The sequence below is a fragment of the Chelon labrosus genome (genome assembly GCF_963514085.1).
Source record: "Chelon labrosus genome assembly, chromosome: 17".
NCBI classification, from domain to species: Eukaryota; Metazoa; Chordata; class Actinopteri; order Mugiliformes; family Mugilidae; genus Chelon; species Chelon labrosus.
The window spans coordinates 25,851,662-25,879,228 of NC_140350.1; the positions used below are offsets into that span (position 1 = coordinate 25,851,662).

Here is a 27,567-nt window from a genome sequence, read left to right on the forward strand (position 1 = left end):
CAGGGGACATCTCTACAACATAATAGATTCTTTTTTTTCTGTCACATTTTGATGATAAATGTAATTATTTAGAGTTTTAAAATAAAAGTAACATATTACACATTTAAGGTCTTAAACCCCTAAGTTTTCTTTCTCATGTCTTTATTATTAAAACATTTATTTTATATTAAAGCTGTTCATTTATTTTATTATTCTCGTTGTTCTCTGATTTAAAGAATCTCAATTTTATTTATAAATTTTAATCTTTTCTCTTAAAATTAATGATTTATTCCAGATTATTGCCACTAATCTGAATGTTTTCATCAGGATGAACGTCTTCTATGATTTTATTCTGTTAATACTGAAGCTGTTTTTAGTTTAAATCAGGATTTTAAAATTAGAAGAAGCCAATGTCATAAAACCAATGCATAGGATTAATATTCTTTATACTAGTAATATTAAAGTTTTTCTGTATAGATCATGAATTTTAAAACTAGAATTAGTCAAAATAAAACCTTCTGTAATTAACTTGATCCAGATTATTTTAATCCAGACTCATTTGCTTCAGGACACTTGAAGCTGCTGAATATAATCCCGTCATAGTTCAGTGTTTCCACAAAGAAAAGTCACTCAGGTTTTATTGACCGATTACTTTTATTATAAATATACAGTGTTAAAATGGAATGGTACCCGACACTGAAACAAAAAGTGGAGTTTGTGCTGCAGATCACCAAATCAACCGAGCATCAACCAACAGGAATTAATAACAGATTCCTGTTCAAGTCCGACAGTTAAAGAACAGATGGTGAAACGGCATTCTTCTGTCTAACAGCTGATCTGGGTTCAGTTCAAGGAGAGAAAATAAAGATAAAATGACACAAACATGATTAAAAATGAGATCAGATGTGACGGAGACATTCATCAGTGTGTAACATCCAAGAGTTTGATAAAGGCGTCACATGCAGCATTTTAACATCAACAACATCAGGAGGAACCTTTAACCTCTCTGGTCTGGTCTCAAGAACAAGAAGAACATAATTATTGGTTGTGGTTCTATTGGTGTTTACTTTTTCTTTATCAGCTGCATTTATTTGATCATTGAAGATGATATCTGTCATTTTTTTAAAATTAAACTAGAAGAAAATAAAATGGTTTCAGCTTCAGTTGTAAATCTGATTCATTTCCTTTTTTTCTGTTTAGTTCATTAAGATCTTCTTTGGGCTGCAGCTGCTCACCATTCTGACATTTGACAGATGATAAAATATTGTTTATTTGAGAAATGTATCTACAGATTAATGGACAATAATCATTTATTGAGGTACTTGACATTTTGAAGCCGTTCTGTCTGAAGATGCTACGAGACCAGACCAGAGGTGTTAAAATGTGACATGTGGCGCCTTTAATTTGATCATTTAACCTCATGAACGTCCCATCTGGCCTCGGTGGGCCACCAGGTGTCCCTGTTGTCCTGTAGGTCCAGTTTGCTCCGATGGTTTGGATCAGAGCGAGCGTCTTTTGCCTCTTTAAAACCCAACAACCTCCCCCATCGTGGAACCGAGCGGCTTCAACAACACGAGCCACCGTTCAAGTCAATGACACGAAGGCCTAATGAGTTCATTTAACTTTCATTAACTTTACAAATATCAAGTCCAAATTCATCAGGCACTTAACTTTAAGTACTTTACATAAATGAGCAGTGCCGTTCAAGACTGATGCTGGAGTAGTGTGCAAAACACTGGATATAAGAAATCTGTTGAACATGCATAACAAAATGTAAACATTTTAAAAAATTCAAAGAAAAAAAAAAAGAAATTATACCTAAAGAAACTTTTACAAACTAAGCTTAAATAACCAAATAAAGAAGGAAACTATTCAACTCTCATACAGGTCTAACAAGCTGCTCAGCCCTAAACTAGAAGCTCTGTCCTCCTTTAAACTCAGCCACATGTCTTTATCTACTAGAAGACACGCAGCAAACAAAACATATAGAAACTAAAGACGTAAAGAAACCTGGTCCAGTGGAGATGTGGTCTGACTGGGAAGCTCCCATAGTGGGTGTCAGGGCCAAGGTGGGCTTCAAGGGAAGACGTCTGAATCATTCACAGAGAGAGGGACAGAAGTTTGAATGAAATAATAATGAATAATAATGAAGTTTTTCCTCTTTTAATATTAAACATTTCAGTGACTTCTACTGAATCTTTTAAGTATTGCTCATGTTTGCTAATGCTAATGCTAATGCTAACGCTTGTATTCTGCTTTTTATGATTTGAAACCATGGGCTGTTGGTGGAACCAAACTTAGCATCAAGTGTTACATTAAAGAACACACCAATGCTAATCACAGCACAGGTCTGTCCTCATGGAGGGTCATTGAGTCATCTCTAGAAGTTGAAAGAAGCCGTGTAGATAAACTTCTGTCTCTTTGTCCATTTGAATGATCAGCTCTAAAATAAAAGACGTGCAGTTAATGGAATATATTGTCCGTACAAACTCGTCCCTCTGAAGGACACCGAGGCCCCGACTGTCCCAATAAATAAACTTTACTGATGGATGAAGCAGAGTGAGACACTAGTTATATACAGTAGTTAAGTGACATATATTACTGCACTGATCAACATGAGCGCTGCAGTAAAGATTCTGTTCATGAGCATTTTCCTGTCGAGTGAAGTGAGATCCTGAAAGAACTGAGAGAAGTTCTGGAGGAAAGCTTTGGTGCTTGGGCCCGGCTACAACCTACTGAGTATATATACCGTACTGTATATATATATATATATATATATATACTGTATATATACACGTCACCTCTACTCATTCATTCACAACCAGTTCTGCCTCACATGAAGCCAACAGTCAAAAAATAAAAATGAAAGGCAAATATTTTCAAGAGAAGTTTTTTCTTTTAAAATATTTTTCTTAAAATTCTCTGGAGACGTTGATCAGCTGTTCACCTCCGTCAGGATTTACAGCTGTATGAAAAACAACATGTATGGCTACAGAGCTACAGAACTAAGAATAAACAGCACCAGTTCAGTTTCGGCATCGTAGTCGTTTCCACTACTGAGGAAAAATAATACAAAATAAAACATGGCAGATTTTAAACATGGAAAAGCAAACGTGTACAGTCACTGTGCAAATCTGAACCAACGTCTGTGGCAGAGAAACAGAAATAAAGGCGCTAAGGGATACCTTGACGTTTTAATCCTGTCAGTGTGGTGAGCCGCGGGTTAGAATCCTCCGTCTGTAGCAGATGTAAACGCAGCTCAACACATTAACAGTCAGAACTGAATCAGATCTGTTTTAGTTGAACAGACACACTGCTGAGACGGATCAGCTACGACCAGGAAGTGGTTAGCCTAGCATAGCACGATGACTGACAGGTGTAAACAGCTAACCTGGCTAAACATATTTCAGCCCATTTGTTTAAGTTCATATTTCTTTACACATTTTTTGTACAGATTAAACAAAGCAGGTGTATTTTGTTTCCTTTAATATGAAGCTAGGTTAGCTGCATCCAGTCTTCGTGCTAAGCTAACCAGAGGCAGCGATATGACGCTGCAAATGAAGCTGGTTTTAACAACATGGAGTCCACAATGTGCTGTAAGCTGGATGAGCAACATGTCTGCGTCTCAGAGAAGCTTCCAGACTAAAGCTCATTAACTTCATTAACTTCAGTAACCGTGGTGGCAGCTGACTGATATGAGATCTGCTCACAGTGAGGTCTGAGTGGAGGCTTTATAACGCTGGTGGTGAAGAGACGAACGAGGCCTCTAACAGATCTAGTGTGGTAAAGCTAATCACATTTAATGGATGTGAATGATCCTAACACGTTTCTTTGAGTGGAAATGCAGGAACAGATAAAAGCAGGTGGAAATAAAAACAGAACCTGAGGTAGACTGAATGTTCATGAATGAACCTGAGGGGCAGTAGTGATGAAGAGAAGCGGCTGTTACAGACAGATTCCTTTAGATTTAATCCCAAATTAAAACATGATTTTATTTCCTAGTCCAACATCAAGGTATCTCTTTGCACGGATGAGTTCGAGGCCGACGATGAAGCAGGTCGCCGCCGGCCGTTTAAGGCACGTATGTGTAAGAAGGTTTATATAATCTGAGCTAACGAGCAGGACTAATAGAAAGGCTTCACTTAACGAGCTATAACGTGAAGACGGAAGAGAAGCTTCTCACCGGGAGCTCCAGATAACATCTAAACACTTTATCAGAAAATAACTCTAATCTCTCTACAGACGTAGAGGAACAATTTAAAAAGGAAACTACCAAACTACAGTACAGTCTAGAAGCTAATCATGACATCTTGATGCATAGCATCACCCATAGATGTTCTGTTGATGTGAGTCCTGTGGATCTTATTCAACATTTAACATTGAATAGTGGAGGAGTTGCTAGTGTTATGGAGGCAGTGTTTGTTTCTCCTGTTTCTGCTTTTTACCTTGAAGAGGAACTGATCTGTGATTGTCATGAGTCTGTGGAAATAACAGGAGATAAAAGTTTAAATGTTCCCCCTGCTAACCCACTGAGATCTGGCGTCCAGAACCGGCGCCGGTCCCGTGGATACAACTCCACCAAAAAAACAAAAAGAAGCCTCTATGGCGGTGAGAGCGACCGGAGCAGAGCCAGAACCAGTTAGAGGGCCCGGTTCTCTTCAGCTCTGCGGGGCCAGGATTCTCTCTGTTTCACATTGATCCTTTTCCACCGCCACCATCGCCGCCGCCGCCTCGTCTTCCTCGTTCACTTCCTTCTTCACCTCCGCCGCTCCTTCTCCGTTCTCGGCCTCGGATCCCGACGACGGCAGAAACTTCCCAAACCTCATTCCGTTCAGATCCTCCTCCAGTTTGACTTGGAAGGGGGGCAGCCCGAGTAGGAAGGCCCTGATCCTGCTGGGGGAGCTCAGGTCTGCGGGTTCCTCCTGGTTCTTGGTCTCCGTGTCCTGTCCCCCTCCATCGCTCCCTCCCCCCAGACTGAAGTCGTCGTCTGCCGGCTCTGTGAAGCCGACTCTGGATCTCTTGGATGACGGCTGCTCCGTGTTCCCGTTGACGGCGGCCCGGCTCGGCTCCGGCCCGTCAGCGCTGGGTCTCTTGGCCGGGAAGCGCTTGCTGAGGTTGAGGGGCAGCGCCTGCTCGGGGGGAGGTGTGATGGGGGAGCAGGGTGGCTTGACGCTCAGGTCCTGGGACAGAGCCTCAGACAGTCGTCGGGTGAAGGTCTGCAGCTGAGACGAGTCCAGGCGGCGGGCCCTCATCAGCTGACACACCTGGACGCTGCAGTCGAGGTTCAAAGGCAGGACGCGGAGCGGCGGCAGAGGGGGGCGGCCCCTGGCGTCCCGGCCGCCTCCTCTCTGGCCCCCCTCGTCCACGCTACACCCAGAGCAGCGGTTGTGGAGCTGGTGCTGGTGCTGGTGGGGAGGCTGAGGCTGGAGCTGATCCACTCCGCTGGGATGAGGCGTGTCTGGGCTGGAGCTCTTGGGCTGCAGGGTGAAGACGGTGGGATGGTGCTGGGTCGGGTCTTGAGGGGTCAGCGCCGGGCTCTCGGGGCCCCTCTGGAGGCTCACGCGGCTCCTGAAGACGTCCAGGGGACACACACCTTTGATGGGGCTGAAGCCGCCTAGAGAACCTCCGACGAAGTGGCGAGGCAGAGTGGAGAAGAGGACGCCGGGGGCAGGAGCTGCAGACTCCCCCAGCTCTGACTTCAGCTCCTTGGGTTTGGGCTGGAAGGGCAGGAAGGGGGTGGACATGGGGGACAGGTCAGGGGTGAGGGGCATGTTGATGGGCAGGATGGCCGGCTGGATGGGCTGAAGGAAGAGAAGAAGAAAGGAGGTCATTGGAGTTAACTGATGAGATGTGATTAATGAGTTGATGCTGGTTTCACGTCACAGGGAGAGAAACATAAAAGCTTCCACCTCAGGAACTTCCTCTGGGGAACAGGAACTTTAGTGTGGTCCATCTCTGCAGGACACAGACGCTGTGACCTACGTACGTAGCCTACGTCGGTACGATCCATTTCTACCTCATCGTCTGGTCTCTGTAACACCTCCACCCAGACACTAGAGGGCGCTGTGTCTATTTTACCAGTCAGGTTCATTTTTGTTTCTACTTCCTGCTTCACTTTCAACAATGGAGACTGAAAAGATGAGTCACACAAACGTCTGTGTCTCTGAAGCTCCTCAGTTAATCTGTCTGATTCTTCACTGAACTAAAACAATCAATTAGAAAACTGGAGATGGAGAATCAGCTGGAAACACACTGAGGACCAATCACAGCTCTAGTGGACGGGGGTGAACGTCAGGCTACGACGCTAGGGTCTGGGGTCTGGGTCTGGGGTCTGGGGTCTGGTCTGGGGTCTGGGTCTGGGTCTGGGGTCTGGGGTCTGGTCTGGGGTCTAGGCTGGGGTCTGGGGTCTGGGGTCTGGGGTCTGGTCTGGGGTCTAGGCTGGGATCTGGGGTCTGGGGTCTAGGGTCTAGGCTGGGATCTGGGGTCTGGGGTCTGGGGTCTAGACACCTTAACCACACATTACATTTCCACCAGAGCAGAGTCTGAAACCAGAGAGAGGGTAAAACCTTCTGAAGTTCCAAGAACTTTGTTATTTCATTAACGAAGGACAATGAATAAAAAATATGATAAATAACATGAACATGTGTCTCTAAGATGAAATGTTGAGGAATTAAAACTAATAACTGATCCAGAGCTAGCTAGCTAGCTGCTACTAGCCCTGTAGCTACAGATGAGGAGCATCACGTAGCGTCACTAAGCTAACTATGAACTTTAGTAGTTATGACCAGAACAGACGTCGTATAAATGTCGTAATAACTAAATATCATAGCTAACATCAGGAAAACAATGAGTTTCATGATCAGGAGTTTAACCAGTTTCAGAAAGAACAGAGAGACTCTAGAACAACTTTCTGCCACAAAAGACATTTAAAGCTAGAGGTCAGATGTTGTGGTAAAAACTGAAATGAATGAATACTGAATAAAGTCAGGTTCTACTGAGCCCCCCCTCCCCTGGTCCTGGTCCTGGTCCTGGTCCTGGTTCTGGTTCTGTGTGTGATGAGCTGGAGTTACCCTGTGTGTGCTGCTGGGCATCGGTCCTCCTCGTCCTTTAGCTGGAAGCAGAGGACTCTGCTGTGGAGACTCTGCTGCTGCTTTAGCTTTAGCCTGTTGCTGAGCTAGCAGCTTGGCCTGGGCGATCAGCGTGGCCTTGTTACGAGTTCCTGGCGGTCGGCCTCGGCCTCGCTTCACCAACACGGAGCTGTTTGGGTTCAGGATCTGAAGACGGACCAGAACAGATTCTACGTGTGGAAATATTCATAACGTCCTGAACACATTATCCTGGTTCTGATCATCTGATATGAAGCTGTTTTAGTAAATGAGTAATCTGACTTCTCAGACACTTGGTGGACTGAGAACAACTACTGACTTTCAGAAGTACATTTTTAAAGTTTAAAACATTTAGTCGACAAAAAGTGAAACTACAAAAAAAGATGAATTCTCTGTTTCAGGAAGTTGATTAACATCTGTCTTTGTAGAGAATCCTCTGAGTTGAACACTACAACACCAGCTCTTAAGTCTTAACTGTGATTCAGTTAATTATGGAGGAGCTTTAATTTAACTATTGTGTTGGTGACTGAATCGTTTTTAATAAATTAAAGTGATTCTCTTTTTATCACTTACAGTCGGAGAGGGAGGAGCAGGACTGGTGACCTTCTTTTCCCTGGCTCTGGGTCCTGGTTTTCGGCCTCTCTGAAGGGGTCTCCTTCCTCTAATCCCTCTGGGCTTTGGAGGCAGAGGGGATTCTGGGATTTTGAACTCTGGTCCTCCTCCTCCTGCTCTGAGGTGTTCTTCGTAGGGAAGCATCAGCCTGGAACAGACAGAGTTTGAGGAGGTTTAGAGCGTTGACATTAACGTATTAATTCATATTCACTGATGTCCTCTGACCTCTCGTAGTGTCTCCTGGTACAGGTGGCAGCGCTGGTGCTGCCCGGACATCCTCCCAACTCGTTATAAACCACTTTCCACATACGGTCAGTTGTCACCTGTGAACATTGATCAGCTATAACCATTGTCTTTATTTCTATCATTAAATATGGCATGTACATACCCTGACACATGAAATGAGCCAATATTACATATCAGACAGGTCCACCTCCGGGTTAGTATCGAGGCCAAATTAGGATCCATGTGTTCAGAGAAAGAGTTGTTGTTGCTCATCAGGCTGGAAAAGGTTCCAGAACCATCTCTAAAGAGTTTGGAACCCACAAATAATCCACAGTCAGACAGATTGAAGACGACTGTTCCCCTCCACAGGAGTGGTCCACCAACAAAGATCACTCCATAATAGTCTGAGAGGTCCCAGAGGAGCCCAGGGGAACTTCTAAGCAGCTAAAGGCCTCTCTCTCATTGGCTGATGTTAATGTTGATGAATCCACTGAACAACCATGGTGTGATGGACAAAGACACTGCTCTCCAAGAAGAACATTTCTAAACATCATGTGGACAAGACAGAAGACTATTGGGACAATGTTTAGTGGACAGATGAGACCAAAGTAGAATAGTTTGGTTTAAATGGAGATGAACCAACACTGCATCATTCCAGCATCAGAACCTCATCCCTCCATCAAACACGGGGGTGCTAATGTCCTGGTTTGGGCCTGTTCTGCTGCATCTGGACCAGGACGGCTTGTCCTCATTGATGGACCAATGAATTCTGAATTCTACCAGTGAACTCTAAAAGAAAATGTCAGGACATCTGTCCATGAGCTGAATGTGAAGAGAAACTGGGTCATGCAGCAAGACAACGAGAACCAAGAACACAAGTGGTTCTACAAAAGAACGGTTAAAGAAGAACAAGATGAATGTTTAGGAACGGCCAAGTCAAAGTCCTGACCTTAATCCAATAGAAATGTTGTGGAAGGACCTGAAGCAAGCAGTTGATGTGAGGAAACCCACCAACATCTCAGAACTGAAGTGGTTCTGTTCTGAGGAATGGGCTAAAATTCCTCCAAGCTGCTGTAGACCACTGATCAGCAGTTACCAGAAACATTTAGTTACAAGGAGGTCACAGCAGAGACTGGACACAAGGAGGACATGATATGTAATATTGGCTCACTTTAGTCTACTTTCAGGACCTGTTGATGTTTTAAGTCGTTTTTATGCAGAAATGTAGAAAATGATCAAGGACACAGAAACCTTTAAGAGGCTCTGGTAGTGAAGTTGGTCTTTGATCAGTGACGTTATAATAAAGGAACAGTCTGGTTGTTTGTTTCTTGTCTACATGAGGACGTTGTCTGATCGTAGGGTTAATCTTAAACATACTTTCTCTAAAGCTGTGACACAATCTTAACATGTGACTCACCTTCTTGTAGCCTCCGAGCCGTTTGACCACCGAGTACATGAGGAAGAGGTCGACTGAGGACGGCAGGTTCAGGTCAGACATGTGAACACATGAAGCAGATTAAATGTAAATGAGAGAATAGAAACCAGTGGTTTGTTTCTAACTACAAGATTTGACTAAACACATGAAACAGTTAATGCTTCACTTTATTCAGTCTCACTTGTAAAAACCAAATAAACAAAACCTGCACAGAAATATAACTACGAGTCTGAAATAAAGGAAATATATGATTTTTATTATTTCTGTCTTCAAAGATAATTCTTCTTGGATGTTTATGTGTTGGAGCATTTGACTCTTTAAGAGTTTTGTTCCTTTATCAGTTTAATAATCTATTATAACTCAAAGTTAATGTTTAATTCTAAAAGTCACAACTACTGTTATTGATTTAAACTGTTCTGTTCACTTTTAGTAAATTAAAGTAAGTGAGACCTGTGTTAAGGTTTGAAGTTACATTAACACATTAAGTCGTTCTTTCACATTTATCTTATTAAGATTATACATTTATTTAATTTTTATAATTCCAGTATATTCAACCTTATTTTAGGAATATTAAATATTATAGCATAAGATGCTAAGAATAATAATAAGATACGAATATTAAGGAAACAGTTATTAAATCTTTCCTTTCTAGTGTCTTTAGATATGTTGTGTGTAACATATAACAACATTTAACCTTATTTAAAAGGCCATGATGTTAACACATCCTGAATATAATCACACACATATGATAATAATTCTCATTTATTTTCCTCTTATCAACACAAATCTACTAGTTTTTAGTCTAAAAACAATCGTCTGGAGAAATCTGTGGGTTTCTTTGAGGCGAGATCATTTAGCTTATTTTAGGTAATAATGTCCCACATGTCTGTCCTCATCTTTGAGAGGACAGACCCAGAAGGACTCACTCTTCTTGAAGCCCAGGTTGGGGACTTTGTGGATGGGGGAGCCGTGGCGGTCCATGAAGGCGTACAGCTGATCCAGGAACAGCTGCTCTTCAGGGTCGGGGAGCCAGCCGCCCTCACAGCCCACCTCCACGCTGCCCATCACGTTCTCCTGAGAACACACACGTTCTAAATCATCAGCTCATTTCTGAGGCTGGTGATACTGCAGATGTAAATCTAGACTTTAGTCTAGTTCGACCTGAACACCTCTGGTCAGTCATAATAACTTCAGAGGTCATCTACGGTCTCAATCAGCCATGTCTGTAATTTGCCATATTTCTCATAACTCAGGTGAGTGCTCCAGGTGATACCTGGTCATTAACAGATTCTAATCCAACACCTCCCCCCCCACCAGACTGAAGGATGAAACGTCTTCAAGAAACTCTAGGACTCTATTTGTCCAGGTTTGGTTTTTATTTGTGGTTTTGTTCTAATAGCAGTAGTCGTATAAAACGGTAGGAACATGACGATCAGGGCTGTTAATGTCACATGTGACACAGACGACTACTTCTCTATTATTACACATTACAGGAGGTCCCATGAGGTCCTGCTCCTGTATGAAGAGGACTTTAGTTTTACTTTATGAATTAGAAACAAGTTCTATTTGCACAGGGTCAGAGTGACAGACTCACATGAAACAGTCTGACTGTATTTAAACCGTCTCATCACATCATGTTTAATCTATTTATTATTATTAATCTGCAAAGATAATTTCTAAAAGACCAGACGTCCTCAGGTAACAGTGACTCTGTGTGAATAGATGGTTTGATTTGATCAGATTTCTATTTATTTCTGTCGTGTTCAATGATCTCACTCTGCAGCATTTTAATAGAATAAATAATTAGAACAATAAATAAGTCACAGGGAGAATAAACTGTGTCAGGGTTTGGTCTTGATCAAACTTGAATATGTTCAGACTGAAACGTTGAGCCGACGACATGAAGATCAGATCAGGACCCACATTCTGCCTCAGGAAGAGATCTGATCTTTTAACACACACTGAGCAGGACGTCCGTTTACTTTAGGTCGGTTTTTAACTGAATGAATACGTCACATTTACATAAATCAGTTTTCTACATGAAGACAAACCTTCATCCTCTCAATCCAGGACTCTGATTGGCCGGAGGTCGGGGAGTCTCTGCTGTCGCGGCCTCTCCTCTTGCGAGGCCGTCCTCTGAGACTGAGAGAAGGACATCCTGCAGAAACCACATCATTAGATTTAAAACCAGAAAACTTTCTCTTCATGTTTCCTCATCGTGTGAAATCTGTAGGAGGAGGAGTTACTGTCAGTTACTGTCAGTTACTGTCAGTTACTGTCAGTCACTGTCAGCTGGGAGGCCAGACATGAGGAGCAGGGACTGAGGTCTGGGTTAAAAACATGAAGGTTTGATTGACAGTGACGTGGGCCAATCACGTAGCTTCCTGTGAGTCAGAACAGCCAATCAGATAAAAACTGTGTGTAGAGTTCTGCTGGATCAAACTACTGAGAGGACCATGACTCTGTCTGCAGGAAAACAGGAAGCTCTTCAAGGAGGAAGTGTTGAGTGTCGTTTCCAGAAGTCTGAGGTTTTAATTTTATAAAGAAATAAAATCATTCCTGTGACACATGAACTTGATGAACTCACTGAACTGCCAGGAGAAGCTGGCGCTGCTCTCCAGCGTCGGGTGGCTGAAGGTGTCCCTGCAGTACATGACCCGGGTGGTGGGCAGCACCTTGACCCCGCCCAGGGCCAGCAGGTGGGGGTCCTGCAGCCCCGGCCACTTGGCTCCGCCCTGGATGCGTCTCTGCAGGGAGCGGAAGCGGCAGTACTGCGGGTAGCTGAGCACTTTGACGCCGTGCCGCTCCAACACGCCGTCTGCAGGGAGGAAAGACACGAGATCAGTAACAGCCAGGATTCATCTGAGGAAGACTCCCAGAGAGGATCTGCAGCTGAAGATGGAGCTTCAGCATCTCTAAGTATCACACGAGTTATCTGAAAAACACAAACCTGAAGATTTAAAATGCTTAACTAGACATTTCTGTAACTTTTAGCTTCTTCTTCCTTGGCTTCATAGCCTCCCTATTAGCTAAGAGGCTAGGAAGCTAGTGGGAGCTACTGTTAGCTGGGAGGCTAGGGTGCTAGTGGGAGCTAGCCCAGGAATCATTCTCCCATTTCCTACGTCTGAATGATGAGCTACAGTGATTTTTTTTGTCGTATCCCTGAATGAACGTTTTTATTTCTTCATTAAACACGTTCTCTGCTGCTACTCTCACGGTTCTTAACAAACATTTACCTGCTTTCTCTCAGACTGATGAGCTGATGTTGAACATAAAAACAGATCAGATACTTCACATGAACACTCAGGAGGAAGTCCTTATTTCCTGTATTGCATGAAGCTGTAACTACATTTAGCATTAACACACATCACGTCACCATGGCAACATAAAATGACTGAGCTAATGAGAATTTGTTTCTGTTTTCTTTTAGTAGATGTGCTGTGGAAAGTTTAGCAGCTCATGTTCAGATATTTAACAGATTCACTCTCTTCACTCTTATAATTCAGTTTAAACAGTTTAAACAGTTTCAGTTCCAGCTTTCTCCAGCTACAGCTGATCTCTAACTGGCTGCTGAAGTGACCATCGTTGAAACACTTCCTCCACAGACTTTACTTTCCAAGCTGCTCAGAAAGACTGGCTTTTAGGCTTTTATTCTGAAAAACGTACAGGAAGTGGCCACTACAACAACAGAAGCTGTTTGTGTTTAATCTGTTAGTGGAGCACATTAATAATCTGGTACCAGTACTTCAGCAGCTTCCAGTCAGTGTCTCTTACTTTCAGTTTTGTCTCTGAGCGGCTCGCTGCTCTTCTCCGGCGTGTTGTCGCTGATGAGCTGAGGTTTGTGGAGGCCGTTGGTCATGCACGCCGCCGGCTTCGTGCTGCTCGTCCAACCGGCCGGCTCTGCACACGACCATTGCACCAGGTCCTCCACCCGCACCACCATCTTCCTCGACACCGCCAGAACCTCATCCTATCAAACACAGGAGGGTAAACCAACAAATAAAAAACCTGCTCAACGGCAGAAACACTGAGCTGTTAACAGAAGAAAACGTCTCAACTGGTTCGTTCAGCTCTGGACATTTATGTGAGACAACCTGCAAACACTGAAGATGAGACAGAGTCTGTCTGCTGAAACCTGACAGAGAACGAATGAGTGTTAACTAAACCTCTTTAAAATGATTCTGTTTACACGTCTGTCCTCCAGTATCGTTAGTAGACATTTTAGCCTTTGTCCTTGAACTAAAGCTCTACTTCTTGTTTACTGTGTCAGTAACCTTTCTGATATGAAACGTGGTGTTTAAGTTCTCGCTGCTCAGCAACAGATGATGTTTAACTTCATGTAACATGTGATGAACGCTTGAAAATGAAAGAGGAAGTTCAGGAGAGACTGAAATGTTTTCATGATTCACAGCTTCTGTGTTCAGCTGGGACATGAGGTAGGTAACAGATCAGACTGATGGAGCAGGTGGAGAGCTCTGCTGTAATCTGGAATAAATCCATGTGGACAGAGACGACGGAGACGTGGAGACATCTGGGTCGTCTTCTAAGACTCTACACATTCAGGACTGGAGGAGGACATAGAGGAGACAATCCTCCATGTCGTAATAGTTCTTCTTCCTCCTCTTTGTTCAACTCCTTCCTTATTCCTCTTCTTCTTCTCTTGTTCTGTTTCCAGTAGATGTGATGCTCCTCTTCATCAGTAAACTTCTTCAGTGACTGATGTTTTCATGTAAACTCATATATATCTGTTCACATCCTCTGTTCTGGTCTCCATGGAAACGGTTCACGTCTGATCAGGTTGTTGTCTTTGTCTTGTCACGTGTCTTCACTGTTAGACTCTATTTACCGTTATGTGTCGTTCTACGTGTAAATGTTTTAGTGAAGCTGGTTTTCAAAGCTGAGACACAAACATCTCATTTAACTGAAGAGCTGCTCCTGAACCAGGACGTTTGCTGCAGGACAGTTAATCTAATCTGCTCTGTTGTGTTCTTTAACTCCACCCTGACCCATCTGAACTTTTACTCTTCACTGCTGCAGCTTCATAACAGACATAATATTAATCATGTTCTGATGCAGTTCACAGTAAAGTAACACTCATCCAGCTCATTAGCTGACTCTGAACTAAGCATCCGACGGGTTTGATGAGTTATCACACGTCTCCACCGTAGAGGACAGAGTTTATATCCTGCAGAGCTCAACAATGAACTCACTCTGTCTTGATACAGAGGCTCAGTCAGAATAACAAATATAGACAGATATGTTGAATGACACAATGAGGAAGAGAAAGAAAGAAAGAAAAGGAACAAAAGAAAAATATAATTTAGTCTAGATTTGACGTTTTCCTGCTGCCTCCGTCCAGAAATAAATGAATATTTCTCTCCTGATCATGAAGTTCAATTCAATCCTATTCAATTCAATTTTATTTATATAGCATCAATAACAATACAAATCGTCTCAAGGCGCTTTACAAAAACTTTACAAAGTTTCTGTTCCTCTCAGAATATAAAACGCTGCTTTCAGTAGACTCTTATTAAATGATAATTTCTACGTCTCCACCAGGAAAAATAAACCTCAGTCAGTCTGGAGCTGTGGAAAGTTTGGTTTGAGGCAAGTCATAGGTTTTAAATTTGGCTAAATGTTTTTCATGTGAACCACGTTAAACACAAACTCTCTAATCCTCCTCTTCATCTGACGGCAGCGTTCAGCGTTCATTCAGCAGATCATCAAATAGAGTTAAAGTCGTTAGACGCTGGTGTTTACGAGTTTAGATTCCAGGAGGCAGGAATTATGATTTATTATTACTAGTTATTTATTCTTATCTGTACTTAACCTGATCAATACACTGGATGTAAAGGTACCAACACTAAATACTGTTAAATGAGATGACATGTCAGTAAATATGAACTGATGAGGAGACTGAGCAGAAAGAAGTGTAATGTCTCTCTGGTGTAGTTTGGGTTTGGACAGAAAGGAAGGAAGTAAAAACAGCATGAAGAAAAAAGAAAGAACGAAAGAAAAGAGAAAGGAAGAAAAAACAAAACAAATAAAGAAATATGGAGTAAAAACTAAAGACAAAGAAAGAATGACAAGAGACAGAATGAATAAAAAACGAAGGAGCTGTGACAGATAAAACCATCTGAGAACACATTTAGATAAATAACCTGATTATTTTCCTCAGACTGAAACAGAGCTAAAGACTAAAGGTAGACAGACTGGACCCACCTCTCCGTGCTCCCTGGTCCGTCCCTTGGGAGTGTCCTCAGGCAGGAAGTAGAGTCTGGCGCTGGCCAGCAGGTGGCGCCGGGTCTGGTCCTCCCACAGTAAAGTCACCTGCACATGAAGAAGAAGAAGAAGAAGAAGAAGAAGAAGTCTGTGAACTGTGACATTTATTTGTCAGACTGTAACTGATCTTAACTTTAAGGTCAACAACCGATGGAGCAATGAACAGGAAACACTGTCCACCATTTTGGTTCCTTCCATCAAATACACCATGATGATAGAGGGCTTGGAGCGTCAGGTGAAGTCAGATGGAGCGACTCTAAGTCTCACCATGGATGTGATGGGGGGGGACCATGGCCTGGATGACTGGGAATCTTTATTTTGTCTTTTCTTTTTATTAAATGAGATGCTTTACATGTGTGGGTGCTATCTAACATTTGACAGTAATAATAATAAATGATCTGTAGCCAGCTTCGTTCATGCTCAGCTGTTCTCTAGCTCTAGCTCAATCTACATGTTCAATTCAATTCAATTCAATTTTATTTATATAGCGTCAATAACAATACAAATCGTCTCAAGACGCTTTACAAAGAGAGCAGGAACCTACAGATGGAGCCAGAGGGAGAAACGCTACTGAGCATGTGCACAACAACAGGAAGGTTAAACCTTTTATCAGGTGAGATATTTTCATTATGAGTCCTTCAACATGCTAACATGCTAACATGCTAACAGAAGGAGGTCACATGTGTCCCAGATGTCTCTGTCCAGGACAGATGTGAATGTCCCTCCTCCTTAACTAGTCCCCTCTACCACGTATCTCACCTCAGCGATGCACACAGGGTCCTGCGGCCCACAGCGGATGAAGTAAAACTCCCCGAGCTTCCAGACCTGGACGGGGCCGTCGGGTTGAGCCCTGCTGCTCACCGACTTGTAGAAGGCGTAGCTGCCCCGCTGGCAGGAGGGAGCACCCAACCACTGAGAGGACGGAGGACATGGACATGGACATGGACAAACATTTAGTCAGAGGCAGAAGGAAAGGACCAGGCATGTTAGGGTTAGAAAAACATCTTAGATGAAGATTTAAAATAGTTAATTAATTGTCTAAACTAAATATATTTTAGGTTACTTTCACATTTCCTCTACAGCAGCAGAAGACAGACAAGGATTGTCTCTAGGACTGTCTCTAAGATTGTCTCCAGGATTGTCTCTAGGACTGTCTCCAGGACTGTCCCTAGGACTGTCTCTAGGATTGTCTCTAGGACTGTCTCCAGGACTGTCCCTAGGATTGTCTCCAGGACTGTCTCTAGGACTGTCCCTAGGATTGTCTCCAGGACTGTCCCTAGGACTGTCTCGAGGACTGTCTCTAGGACTGTCCCTAGGATTGTCTCCAGGACTGTCTCCAGGGCTGTCTCCAGGACTGTCCCCAGGACTGTCCCCAGGACTGTCTCCAGGACTGTCTCTAGGATTGTCTCTAGGATTCTTCTTTATAAAAATAAAAATTAAAAGTCTTGACTGTAACCTCTCTATATTTTCCAGGGCGTGTTCAAGCCATAAATTTTTACAAACTCCACCTCTGAGGACAGTTGCCCCGTCTTGCAGGGAGGCAGCAGGATACTGTCATATATTAAACAACCTGGAGACACAGCGTTAACAATTAACTCTTCTACGGCGCCGACAAAGAAATCACAAATAAAACAAAAAACAGAAAATAAAATAGGACACGTGAAAGACTGAGGATGTTAGTTTCTGTTTCTGAACATGAAAACTAGAGAAATTAAAAATAAACTTATATTAAATGTTTGTTTATTAAATTAAAACATGTTTAGCAGCTAAAGGGTGAATTAATAGACAGTATGGAGGAGCTGCTCCACGGCTCCACAACGTCCTCATAAAGTCATCAGCTGTAGTTAATCATTCAGTCTCTAGAACATAGACGATCCAACGTCTGAACTGTAACTAGAGCAACTTTAAACTGTCTGTGGAGACGTGGTTTCACTTTCTGAGCATTTAAAGGATCATTATGATTGTCTCTGAGTGTCTCCGTCCCGTCTCCGTCCTGTCTCCGTCCCGTCTCCGTCCTGTCTCTCTGACTCATGCTAACTTTGATTTCTGTGTTTATTTTAAAATCACATTCATTCACTAAAAATGAAACCAGTTGTCTCAACTCATTTCCTCGTGTCTCAACACAGAAGGTGCACCGTAAAAATAATGACGTGTTACTCAAACCACCAAAGTATGATTCTACCGTCCATCTCTAAGTTGAGTTAGTTTCCAATGACATGGCTCTGAACGGTCTGAGGATCATCTGATTAATACAGATGTAGTCATTTATTTTAGGGAAAACCATAAACCAAAACCACGTCAACACGTCCGCTTCTGTTTTAGTGGCGGTTAGTGTCAGAGCTGAGAGAAAACCAAAGAAGAAGAAGACGACTACTACTACTACAACTACTACTACTACTACTACTACTACTACTACTACTACTTCTTCTGTTTTAGCGGTGGTTAGCGTCAGAGCTGAGAGAAAACCAAAGAAGAAGAAGAACACTACTACTACTACTACTACTACTACTACTACTGTTTTAGCGGTGGTTAGAGTCAGAGCTGACAGAAAACCAAAGAAGAAGAAGAACACCACTACTACTACTACTACTACTACTACTACTACTACTACTACTACTACTACTGTTTTAGCGGTGGTTAGCGTCAGAGCTGACAGAAAACCAAAGAAGAAGAAGACGACTACTACTACTACTACTACTACTACTTCTGTTTTAGCGGTGGTTAGCGTCAGAGCTGACATGAAACCAAAGAACATACTACTAATTCTTCATCAGTTTAAAGTTGTTAATCCTTCACAGTGAACATAGAACCAGAGAACCGTTGTCTGGCGTCTCCATCGTTCTGAGCTCAGGTTAATAAACAGCAGTAACACTCAGCTGCAGCAGCATTAATATAACACAGATCTTATTAACTGTGTACTCACTTTAGTTAAAACACAAGTGGCAGCTTTAATTGTGTATTAATTAACTGGTTTCTGTAAGAGCAGGATCCAAAATGGCCACTGTGCTTCAGGATAAAATATAGATATAATACGTCTTTATTTAATCTACAGCACTGTGAGCCTGTAAAGCAGCCAGCGGTTCCTTACTTCTGTGTGGTTCTACGGTGGAACAATAAATCAAAGGTTCTTACGTCTGCATCAGTACCTGGGACTTTCCTGTCATCTTTCAGGACGTGACTCAAATGATAAATCTCTACCGCTGTCAGGAGGACGCTGGGCGGCCATTTTGGATCCTGGACCACAGTTTCATTCAGCAGAGTGTGTGTTGATGTGGTCCACAGAGAACCACAAAGCCCCAGAGGGACAGGAAGCTAAACATCCTCGACATGAACCAGTGCTTCTGATTAAAAATATTTACAGATTATGTTCAACAAGAATCTGTCATTTTATTATATGTTATAACAGACATGTGTAATTTAAAGGCTTTAAATATCACAGTGAGGCTGTTTTTGTATAAATAAACTCACACACGGTGCTAACTAACGTACTCGCTGGTCTACAAAGACAAAGTCTAGAAATAATGGAAAACATCCATCACAGCTTCCTACATCCATAAACAGCAGCCGACAGACGTCTCAGATGTTCCAGCTCAGTCAAACACCTACATGTGAGACAGCTGACAAGACTCAACGATTAGTTATTAAATGATTCTCTGACAGCTGCTCTAATACTTTCATTTCTCAGTTTACATCATTTAACAGATAACAGAATGAATGGAGACATCTAATAATCTAATATCTGAAAAACCAACAACGTGTTCATCCGTTTCACTTCTTCCTCCTGAAGACATAAATCCTGAAGCACCAGGAAGAAGCACACATGCTGTTTAATGTGGAGCGCAGAGCGACATGACGGGTCTCGTTTTTACAGCTCTGACTAAACACAAAGCAGAAAACGCTGCAGCAGCCATGAAAACGCTGCCGTTAGTCTGAATCTGGATCCATCTCTGTGATCTCTGCTCAGAGCTACAAGCCACGACAACAACACAAAGACTCGCCATGAAACACGAGACGGAGACACAGAGACACACTGAACCAAGGCTCACGTTAGTCCAACCATACAACATAAATAAGGCACAGATATTTAGTTTAAAGCTGCAGCAGTTAGATAATTAATTCACTTCAGCGTTTAAATCATCATTTAAGATATTAATCAAGTTATCACACGTCTGATATAATAAACTGATGTTTTGGGACAAGACAGGAATCAAAGCAGTCAGGGGAGAATTTGTCTAAAACTCATTTCTTAATGTTTATCAGAGCTGATGATCTTCATGTTGATTAATATCTAAATTATTCACTGATGAATTCATTCATCTCTCCGTCTATAAGTTTAATGTTTAAACACTTTTATTACAGTTTAGTTTCACTGTCCTGTTCTTTATACTGTACACATATACAGTCAGTGGCCATTTCATTAGGTACACTAGTGAATACAGTCCTGCATTAAACCTTCAGTATTAGCTTCAACAAACACAGAGAGAGCTGTTGAATTAACTGTGTTTTCACAAGGCTGTTAAATTAATTATATTAAATATCTAATAATTTGATGAGTGAGTGTATTTGATGTTAAAACCAGTGAGAAGGACACAAACGTCCATAAGTTCATTTTAATATCACAGGACAAAGAAAAGCATCAAATATTATTTATTTGTCATTAAATCTGATCAAACATTAACTGACTTAAAACTTAGAAGCTGAACTAATAAACAGTTATTACAGACCAGACTGTTATAACATGATGCATCAGTGAGTTTATATTCTGCTTTATTTTATTGTTTCCCTGTTTGAATATAACCATGTGTGTTTACATGTGCATCAGTTAACAGAATATTCCTCTACAGTCTGAATCAGTTGCTGCTGATTGTCTGAATAATTTCTGCCGTCTGTAAATATTCACCAACAAACACGACACACGACTGAATCTAAATCATCTTCCTGCAGCGGAGGAGTCTCCCTGCGACAACCAGTCGTTCCTGTCGGTCTAGTAGCTGCTGGGACGTTTAGACGCAGCCCTTCACTTCCCTTTCTCTGCCGAAACGCACAATATTCTTAAAGTCTCAGAGCTGTGTTGATCAAGCACAACCCCCGCCCCGCCCAGCACAACCTCCCCCACTACCCATAACCCACCTCACCGCAGGCAGCCCCCCCCACCCTGCTGCAGCTCTGCAGACCAGCTGCAGCAGGGCTCCGATCAATTTTTAGAATAAATGTCAGTTATCAGCCGCTGCAGCCTAAAAACAGAGGCTCTCTGTGCTCATGCTAATGTTTAATCACTTTAACCAGGTCCTCACGTTTCATCAGAGTGACTAGAAACACAGAAACACATGAAGATCAATATTAGAGCCGGGTCAGTATTAATGATCGATCTGATTCTTTATCAGCTCATGATCAGCTGTTTAATGATCTGTACATGAACAATAATATGATTAATAAATCTACACATGAATAAGAAACACACTGAGAACAAACAGTCAAACCTTCAGGAGCTGATAAAGAACATTTAAAGACGTTTGACACATTTATTCACATTTTAACCACAAACTTAAATTTATATTTACTATTCACACAGTTTAAAGTTCTTCTTCTGTTTTTAGAAACGAGCTCAGCGGCTGCAGACGCTGTCACTCAGGAGCTACATGCTAACACGGTTAGCATACAGTTTTATCATGTGTCACTCTCATTGATCCGTGTATTACATCTAAAACTATAAATGAATAACACATCATATTCTTCTACAGGCCTTAAACCAGCCTGAACCAGTTTCATGTTCACGTTTCCCCATTTTCACCACAACATGGAAATAAATCTTTAAATACAACTTATATTTACTGCATTAGCTTTAGACACTAGCTTAGCGGCTGCACACATCAGAAGCTATTTGTGTTGTTCACTAATAAAGAAAGCTTTTAAAACCTGATGTTTGTGCTCTTGATTGTTTAGACCACGGAGATTTATAATTATTTAAAGAGAGTTGGTTAAAACCTGAAGGAAACGACTCCAGACGTGAACTAGACAGACTTTATAAGAGCTAGCAGCTAGCTAGCTAGCATAGTTAGATGTAAACTCAACAGTTTACTATAAATTATTACTCTTCACTGAAACATCTTGGTTTCTGTTCATGGTCTCCTCATCTGTCTCAAATAATCAATGTTAAAAACACACGAGCAGAATAATTAATGACACAGAAACATTATTTATTTATTTTATCATCTTGTGCAGAAAGTTTAACTAATAATAGTTGATCTCACATGTGAGAGAAACCTGATCATTAAAATGGTCGCCTGTTTATTTTATATCAAGTTATATTTTTATATTTTCAGTCTCTACTTGTTTAACACACTACAACTAATTCCTGACGTATTTTCTAATCGTCATCATTTCAGAGTTAAATACAGGAGAGTTTAATGAGCAGTGAAAACATATTTAACATCATTATATAACTAACTTATTGTAAATACAGCATCATAAACATACTATTATTGACTATAACAGTGTCGTATAAACGTCTGTTTCTTCCTGGACTTTGTTTTGGACCCAGTGGAGAAACAGCTTGATTATAACTTTATATTAACATTAAACCGTCCTGACATTTAGCTCCACAGACAGAAACATTATGAATATATTTAAAGAAACAGACTTTAAAGTTTAGAAAAATGAGTCAAATAAAGTCTGTCTGGTACTATGAACACATCACTGGTCATTAGAGCAATGATAATATAATATGATATGATATGATATGATATAATATTATAGATTTATTAAAGGAACAATAAAGTGACATGTGTCCATGTAATGGTCAACAGCAGAATTAGTTAGTTAGAATATTTGTAGTTTTGTTTTGGGTCCAAACCTCATTCATCTTATTCTGATAGAAGACAGAGATAAACAGAGATAATGTAGAGATAATGTAGAGATAATGTTAGCAGATATTAGAGAAGCTGGATGATCTTTAAAGGTATTACGCTCCAACAATCATGAACTGATCTGTTTCTGTTTGTCAACACATCGATTCATTCTCCAACTTTTAAAGACTTCAGAACAATACAGAACAGTGACACAGTCATTTTGGCCTAAACATGTCTGATAATCAACTAATCAATAAATATATTGACCTCTAATGTTCTATAACAAAGAGATATATGAAAAATAAGACATGAAAACTATTTAGTCGACATCTTAACAATCTTACTTAGAAATGTTCTTCTGATCAACAACTTGCTTTGTTTCCAACAACTGATCAAAATTCTTCAACTTTTAACTTTTCAAAAACTTTAGAGCAGAAAACAACAAGAAACACAACTAACATCTGATTCCAGCCTACGGTCTGACAGACAAGCTCAACTGATCAATAAATCTATTTATAACCTTTTAAAGAAATATGTGCAGAACTATTGATGAAAAGTGACACAGCAAAAAAACAAAACTTTTTCCTAAAAACGTTTGAGAATCAAAATAACTCCTGAATTATTCTATGTCCATAAACTTATCAATAAATCTATTAATCTGTAACTTTAACAAGACAATCAATGAGAAATTAGTTAGTTATTAGTTAACTAACTAATTATCTCACATTTCAACATCACACAGATTTTATTTTTGACGACAGTCGACTGATCAGTGGATCCATTAAGATCTAACTCCACCAGAAATTCACCATAAAAGTGATAAACAAACTATTTGACATCTTGTGCAGACTATTTATCTTAGAAATGTTTAATCTAAATGATCACCAACTTGATTTGTGTCTGATAAATAAATCCTTGAAGACTTAAAGACAGAAAACGAAGCTGATCAGCTGCTAATCAATAAAAGCTTCAGCTCATGTCTGACTGAAGAGTTTAACTGAAAACTGTCTGATAATTAACTGATTAATGACTTTATAGAACAAGGCTTTAAATGAAACGTGATGCAAACAAACTAAACAAGCAGAACAATCTATGAAACACAAACCAGAAACTAATATTAACTGTTCATCTCACATTTCATCTTCTTTTGGTCTAAAACGTCTGATCATCAACTGATCAATGAATCCATTGCTCTCTGACTTTAAACACACCAACATGTGACCATCTTGTGCAGCTGAGTTTTGCTTAGAGATGTTAAATTAATGATCAGAATGATCACTAGTTCATTTAGTCTCCATCAACTAGTCAATAAATCCACAAGCTCTAAAAACTTTCTGCAGACATTTGATCAGATCAACGATGCAGTAAACCAAACTGCTGCTGTTAGTCTAAAACATATTATCATCCAGTTTATCTGTGTTACATGAACATGACAGAGCTCCAGTCTAGTTGTCTTTATATATGTGTGTGTGTGTGTGTGTGTGTGTGTGGGCCTGAGGGAGGAACAGCTGAAGCAGCGTTGCTCCAGACTAGTGGCAGCCTGCAGAATAAGGAGCCATATAATATATAATGAGAGCAGAGAGAGGCAGCCCCTCTGTCTAAAATGTGAACACACACACAAGAATTTAAGATGGAAACCCTTAATCTGCACCAAGCCTGCGTCAGTTCTCGTGATATTTCTGAGAATAATGCAGTGGAGCAGGAAGAAGAAGGGAGAGGACACAAATAAATAAATAAAATAATCATAATAAATAAATAAATACTAATAATAAAATGTATCCTGCCCTTTCACAGTAAATAAATAAAATGCGAACAGTATTGACCTTGGCTATATCCTGTTATTCAAGTTGAGGGTGGAAAAAAAACAAAAGACAAAAAAACTCCCAATGCTGCAATAAATTAATATTTAAACAAAGACTGTGGAGAAACACACAAGCTCGTCCTCAAACACATGTGGGCGAAGATTTAATCCAAATAAATGAGTTTGACTCCGAGATTACAAAAATGTAAAAAAAAAAAAAACACATCTATGTTGAAAGAAACTGAACATTTGTCCCAAAATGTTCGTTAAACTGAGTCAAAGCAGAGGAGACAAAATGTCGGAGGATTATTTGATAATAATATGAATCTGCTTCCTATTAAACCGAGCTGCTCCACCTCGTCTGTGGCGACAAATATTAAATATCGAGAAATTTAATCTTCAAAAATGGAGCCTGAGGTCGGAGGCTCGGCTAACAGCTAGCTGCTCCTCTTTTATCTTTCTCTAGATTCTTTCTTTTTTTTTTTGGACGAGCTTTAAAAGTTTGGTGACATTTTTCCGGCAGTAAACGAGCAGATATCTTTATTTTTATTCGGGTGGTGCTGCTGTGGGTGGGGGTTGGTAGCCGGGAGGAGACGACTTGTCGACACGACACACAAAGAAATTAATCATTAACACTGAGAAAATATCAGAAATATTAAAACCGGGATTTAACGTGTGTTTCCCCCGGTACGAGGCGAGGCGACGACTCGGTGCCAGCGACGACCGTTCGCCCCAGAAAAACACAAATAGCAGCCGGTTATTTTCCACCTCTGGAGAGGAGGGGGTGGAAGGAGGAAGAAAAAGTTGAATAAAGTTGTAATTGCAGTCAACTCTCCGTGATATGGAAAAACAATACCGACCAGAGAAAATGAAATAAAAACTGAATTCTGGCTCCGATTGGCGGCGACGAGCGGTTGAAATATTCCGCCGTCAACAGGTTATAAAACGCCGCATAGAAGCGACACAGACGGTGATTTATTTAGTAAATTATATCAACATTACCTGTATTGCATTGTGCTCCATTGCAGTCCTGCATTCCCTCTCTCTCTCCCTCCCTCTCTCTCTCTCTCTCTACTCGGAGGCCCCTCTCCGGTTACACCACCGGGACTCACCGACTCACAAACAAACGCACCGGATTATCAGACTAAACTATTTCTTTTTATTTTATTTTTGTGTGTTTGTGTGTCAGGGTGGAAGTGGGACAGGATCTAGGTGTGGCCAAAGTTTGCCACAGAGTAAAACTTAATGTTAAAGTCACAGAATGAGGAGTTGGAGCATCTTTAGCTCCGGTGACGTCGTGACGTACTTCCGCTTGAAACGGAATACGCAGGGGGCGGGGCTTAGACGAAATCACAATATCAACTACAACACTTAAAACTTTTGGCAAATACACTTCCTGCTTTTATTAAACAGTAAATAATAAGAACAAGTGTTTATGTTTCAGAAGAAGTCCTCCGTGTAAATAAAACTTATAAAATATGATAATAATTTAAGGTGCAGTGGCATCTGTCTACTGTTTTACTTCCGTATTTATCTAAATGTTTTGTTGCCTTGACATGGGTCCGTCTGAACGGCGCCATCTTGTGGTATTCACCATCTTGTCCAGAGAACTTTTCAGTTGAGTTGTAGAATATTATTTCATTTATTATAGTTCAGTCAAATATTTTTTGTCTTCATCATTTTATAAAATTTCAGAATATAAAAAAATAATAATATTGATAATCCCAGTGGCCTCATCCTTTCAGTTTACCTTCTTGTATTAAGTTAGGCACTCATTAGCTTGCTAACCTGTTAGCCTCTGTGGCTCCTAGACATGTTCCCATGATGGCTGATGTTACTTAAACATCAAACCTTTTATTTGACTTCCCACAAGCTCACAGGGCACATTTAAAAGATGAGTAAAGGATGTTTCTCAAAGTTCAGTGTGGTGTCTATGACTGTCGCCATCTTGGCTAACGGCACCTAGCTCAACACCACCTAGCTCCCAGCTAATTAAAAAAGGTAAAAGGTTCAATCTGGTTCATTTCCACCAGGTGTAAACTAACAAAATGAATCTGCCTGGTGAATGTATTAGAGCTGGTGTCCCAGTGGTCACTTGTATCTCTGCACCAAAGAAAATATCTTGTGGCTCTGTGGGCGGGGCCAAAAGAGTGAAACTCTAATGAGCATGTGCAGTGGGTCCTCAATGTAGAACCAAACCAGGAAGCAGTGTTTTAGATTTATTTATTTTGCATTATTTTTATCTTTATTGGATATTTACAGTAGAGACAGAGATTAAAAAGTAGAGCAACGACATGTGTTAAAGACTCAGACAAACCTTCAGCTGATGTTGGGGACTCTTTGTCCTCAGTCTCTGTGTCAGTGAGTGAAATGTTCAGATTAATGGAGTCTGCATGAAGGATTTATTTAATACAAGCAACAGGCAAAGTCCAGCAGCAGCAGAAGTAGAACATCAATGAGAAGAGAAGGTGTTACACAGAGGTGTCTCCAGCTTTGGTAGAGTTGTAGTTGTTTATTCTGTCTCCTGGATGGTTGTAGACGTCATGTCCTGGTCATGGAGCTGTAACTGACTGACAATGGGACATTTTAAAGATGGACATTTGAAGATAGTGTTGACTCTGTTGACTCGAGACACTGGAGGTCTCCCAGACTGCCACTTAGAACTGTCCTAAATCATTTAATTCTTCAGAAACTCCTCTACTCTCCTCTCTTATCATATGTGCAGATTCTTTTTATTTCTTTCTATATTTCTATATTTCCTATAATTAAACCAGCTGTAATATTCTTTGGTCTGACATTAGGTCGTCAGATCTGGATCAAATGTCATGATCAACAGCCTCCAGGGGCCGATTTAACAGGACAACGTGATCCTCCAGCAGGACGACAGCATCAGGCTGCTGTTACCAGCTGCAGCCAGCAGGGGGAGGACGCACGTGTCTCTTTAAAATGTCCACAAGGCCCCAGCCCTAGACCCAGGACCAAGACCAGGATCAGACCCAGCCCTAGACCCAGGACCAGGACCAGGACCAGGACCAGACCCAGCCCTAGACCCAGGACCAGGACCAGGACCAAACCCAGCCCTAGACCCAGGACCAGGACCAGGACCAGGACCAAACCCAGCCCAAAAGGAGCAAAGTCAGCAGTTATTAAAGACTGGAAACTAACAGTGATAGGGTGTATGCACACACTGGCCAGTTCATTAGGTACATGTAGAAGCTGCAGATATTAAACAAATGTTCTTCAGAGACAGAAAGTCAAAGTTTCCCCAAAGATTTTCAG

General features: G+C 41.2%; 1 protein-coding gene across 1 annotated transcript; it reads right to left on the reverse strand.

Annotated features, from left to right (window-relative positions):
- Positions 1-1,588: 1,588 nt before the first annotated feature.
- On the reverse strand, positions 1,589-25,593 carry LOC311502711 (uncharacterized protein). The gene is made up of 12 exons (XM_084565052.1): positions 25,291-25,593; positions 16,399-16,551; positions 15,580-15,687; positions 13,132-13,327; positions 11,945-12,175; positions 11,409-11,515; positions 10,284-10,431; positions 9,340-9,392; positions 7,923-8,020; positions 7,659-7,845; positions 7,050-7,253; positions 1,589-5,780 (listed from the first exon to the last, which is right to left on the reverse strand). The coding sequence occupies exons 1-12, from the start codon at positions 25,309-25,311 to the stop codon at positions 4,638-4,640; spliced, it is 2,649 nt and encodes an 882-aa protein (XP_084421178.1). The 5' UTR covers positions 25,312-25,593; the 3' UTR covers positions 1,589-4,637.
- Between the last annotated feature and the right edge of the window lie 1,974 nt (positions 25,594-27,567).

What these genes read in the sequence shown, in the direction of transcription:
- LOC311502711 (XM_084565052.1), bottom strand. Translation starts at nt 25,311, where the DNA reads ATGGAGCACAATGCAATACAG. An exon ending in ACCAGGAGACACTACGAGAG is followed by an intron (nt 7,846 to 7,922) that starts GTCAGAGGACAT and finishes TGTCTGTTCCAG; the next exon opens with GCTGATGCTTCCCTACGAAG. An exon ending in TGCCCAGCAGCACACACAGG is followed by an intron (nt 5,781 to 7,049) that starts GTAACTCCAGCT and finishes CTCTTCCTTCAG; the next exon opens with CCCATCCAGCCGGCCATCCT.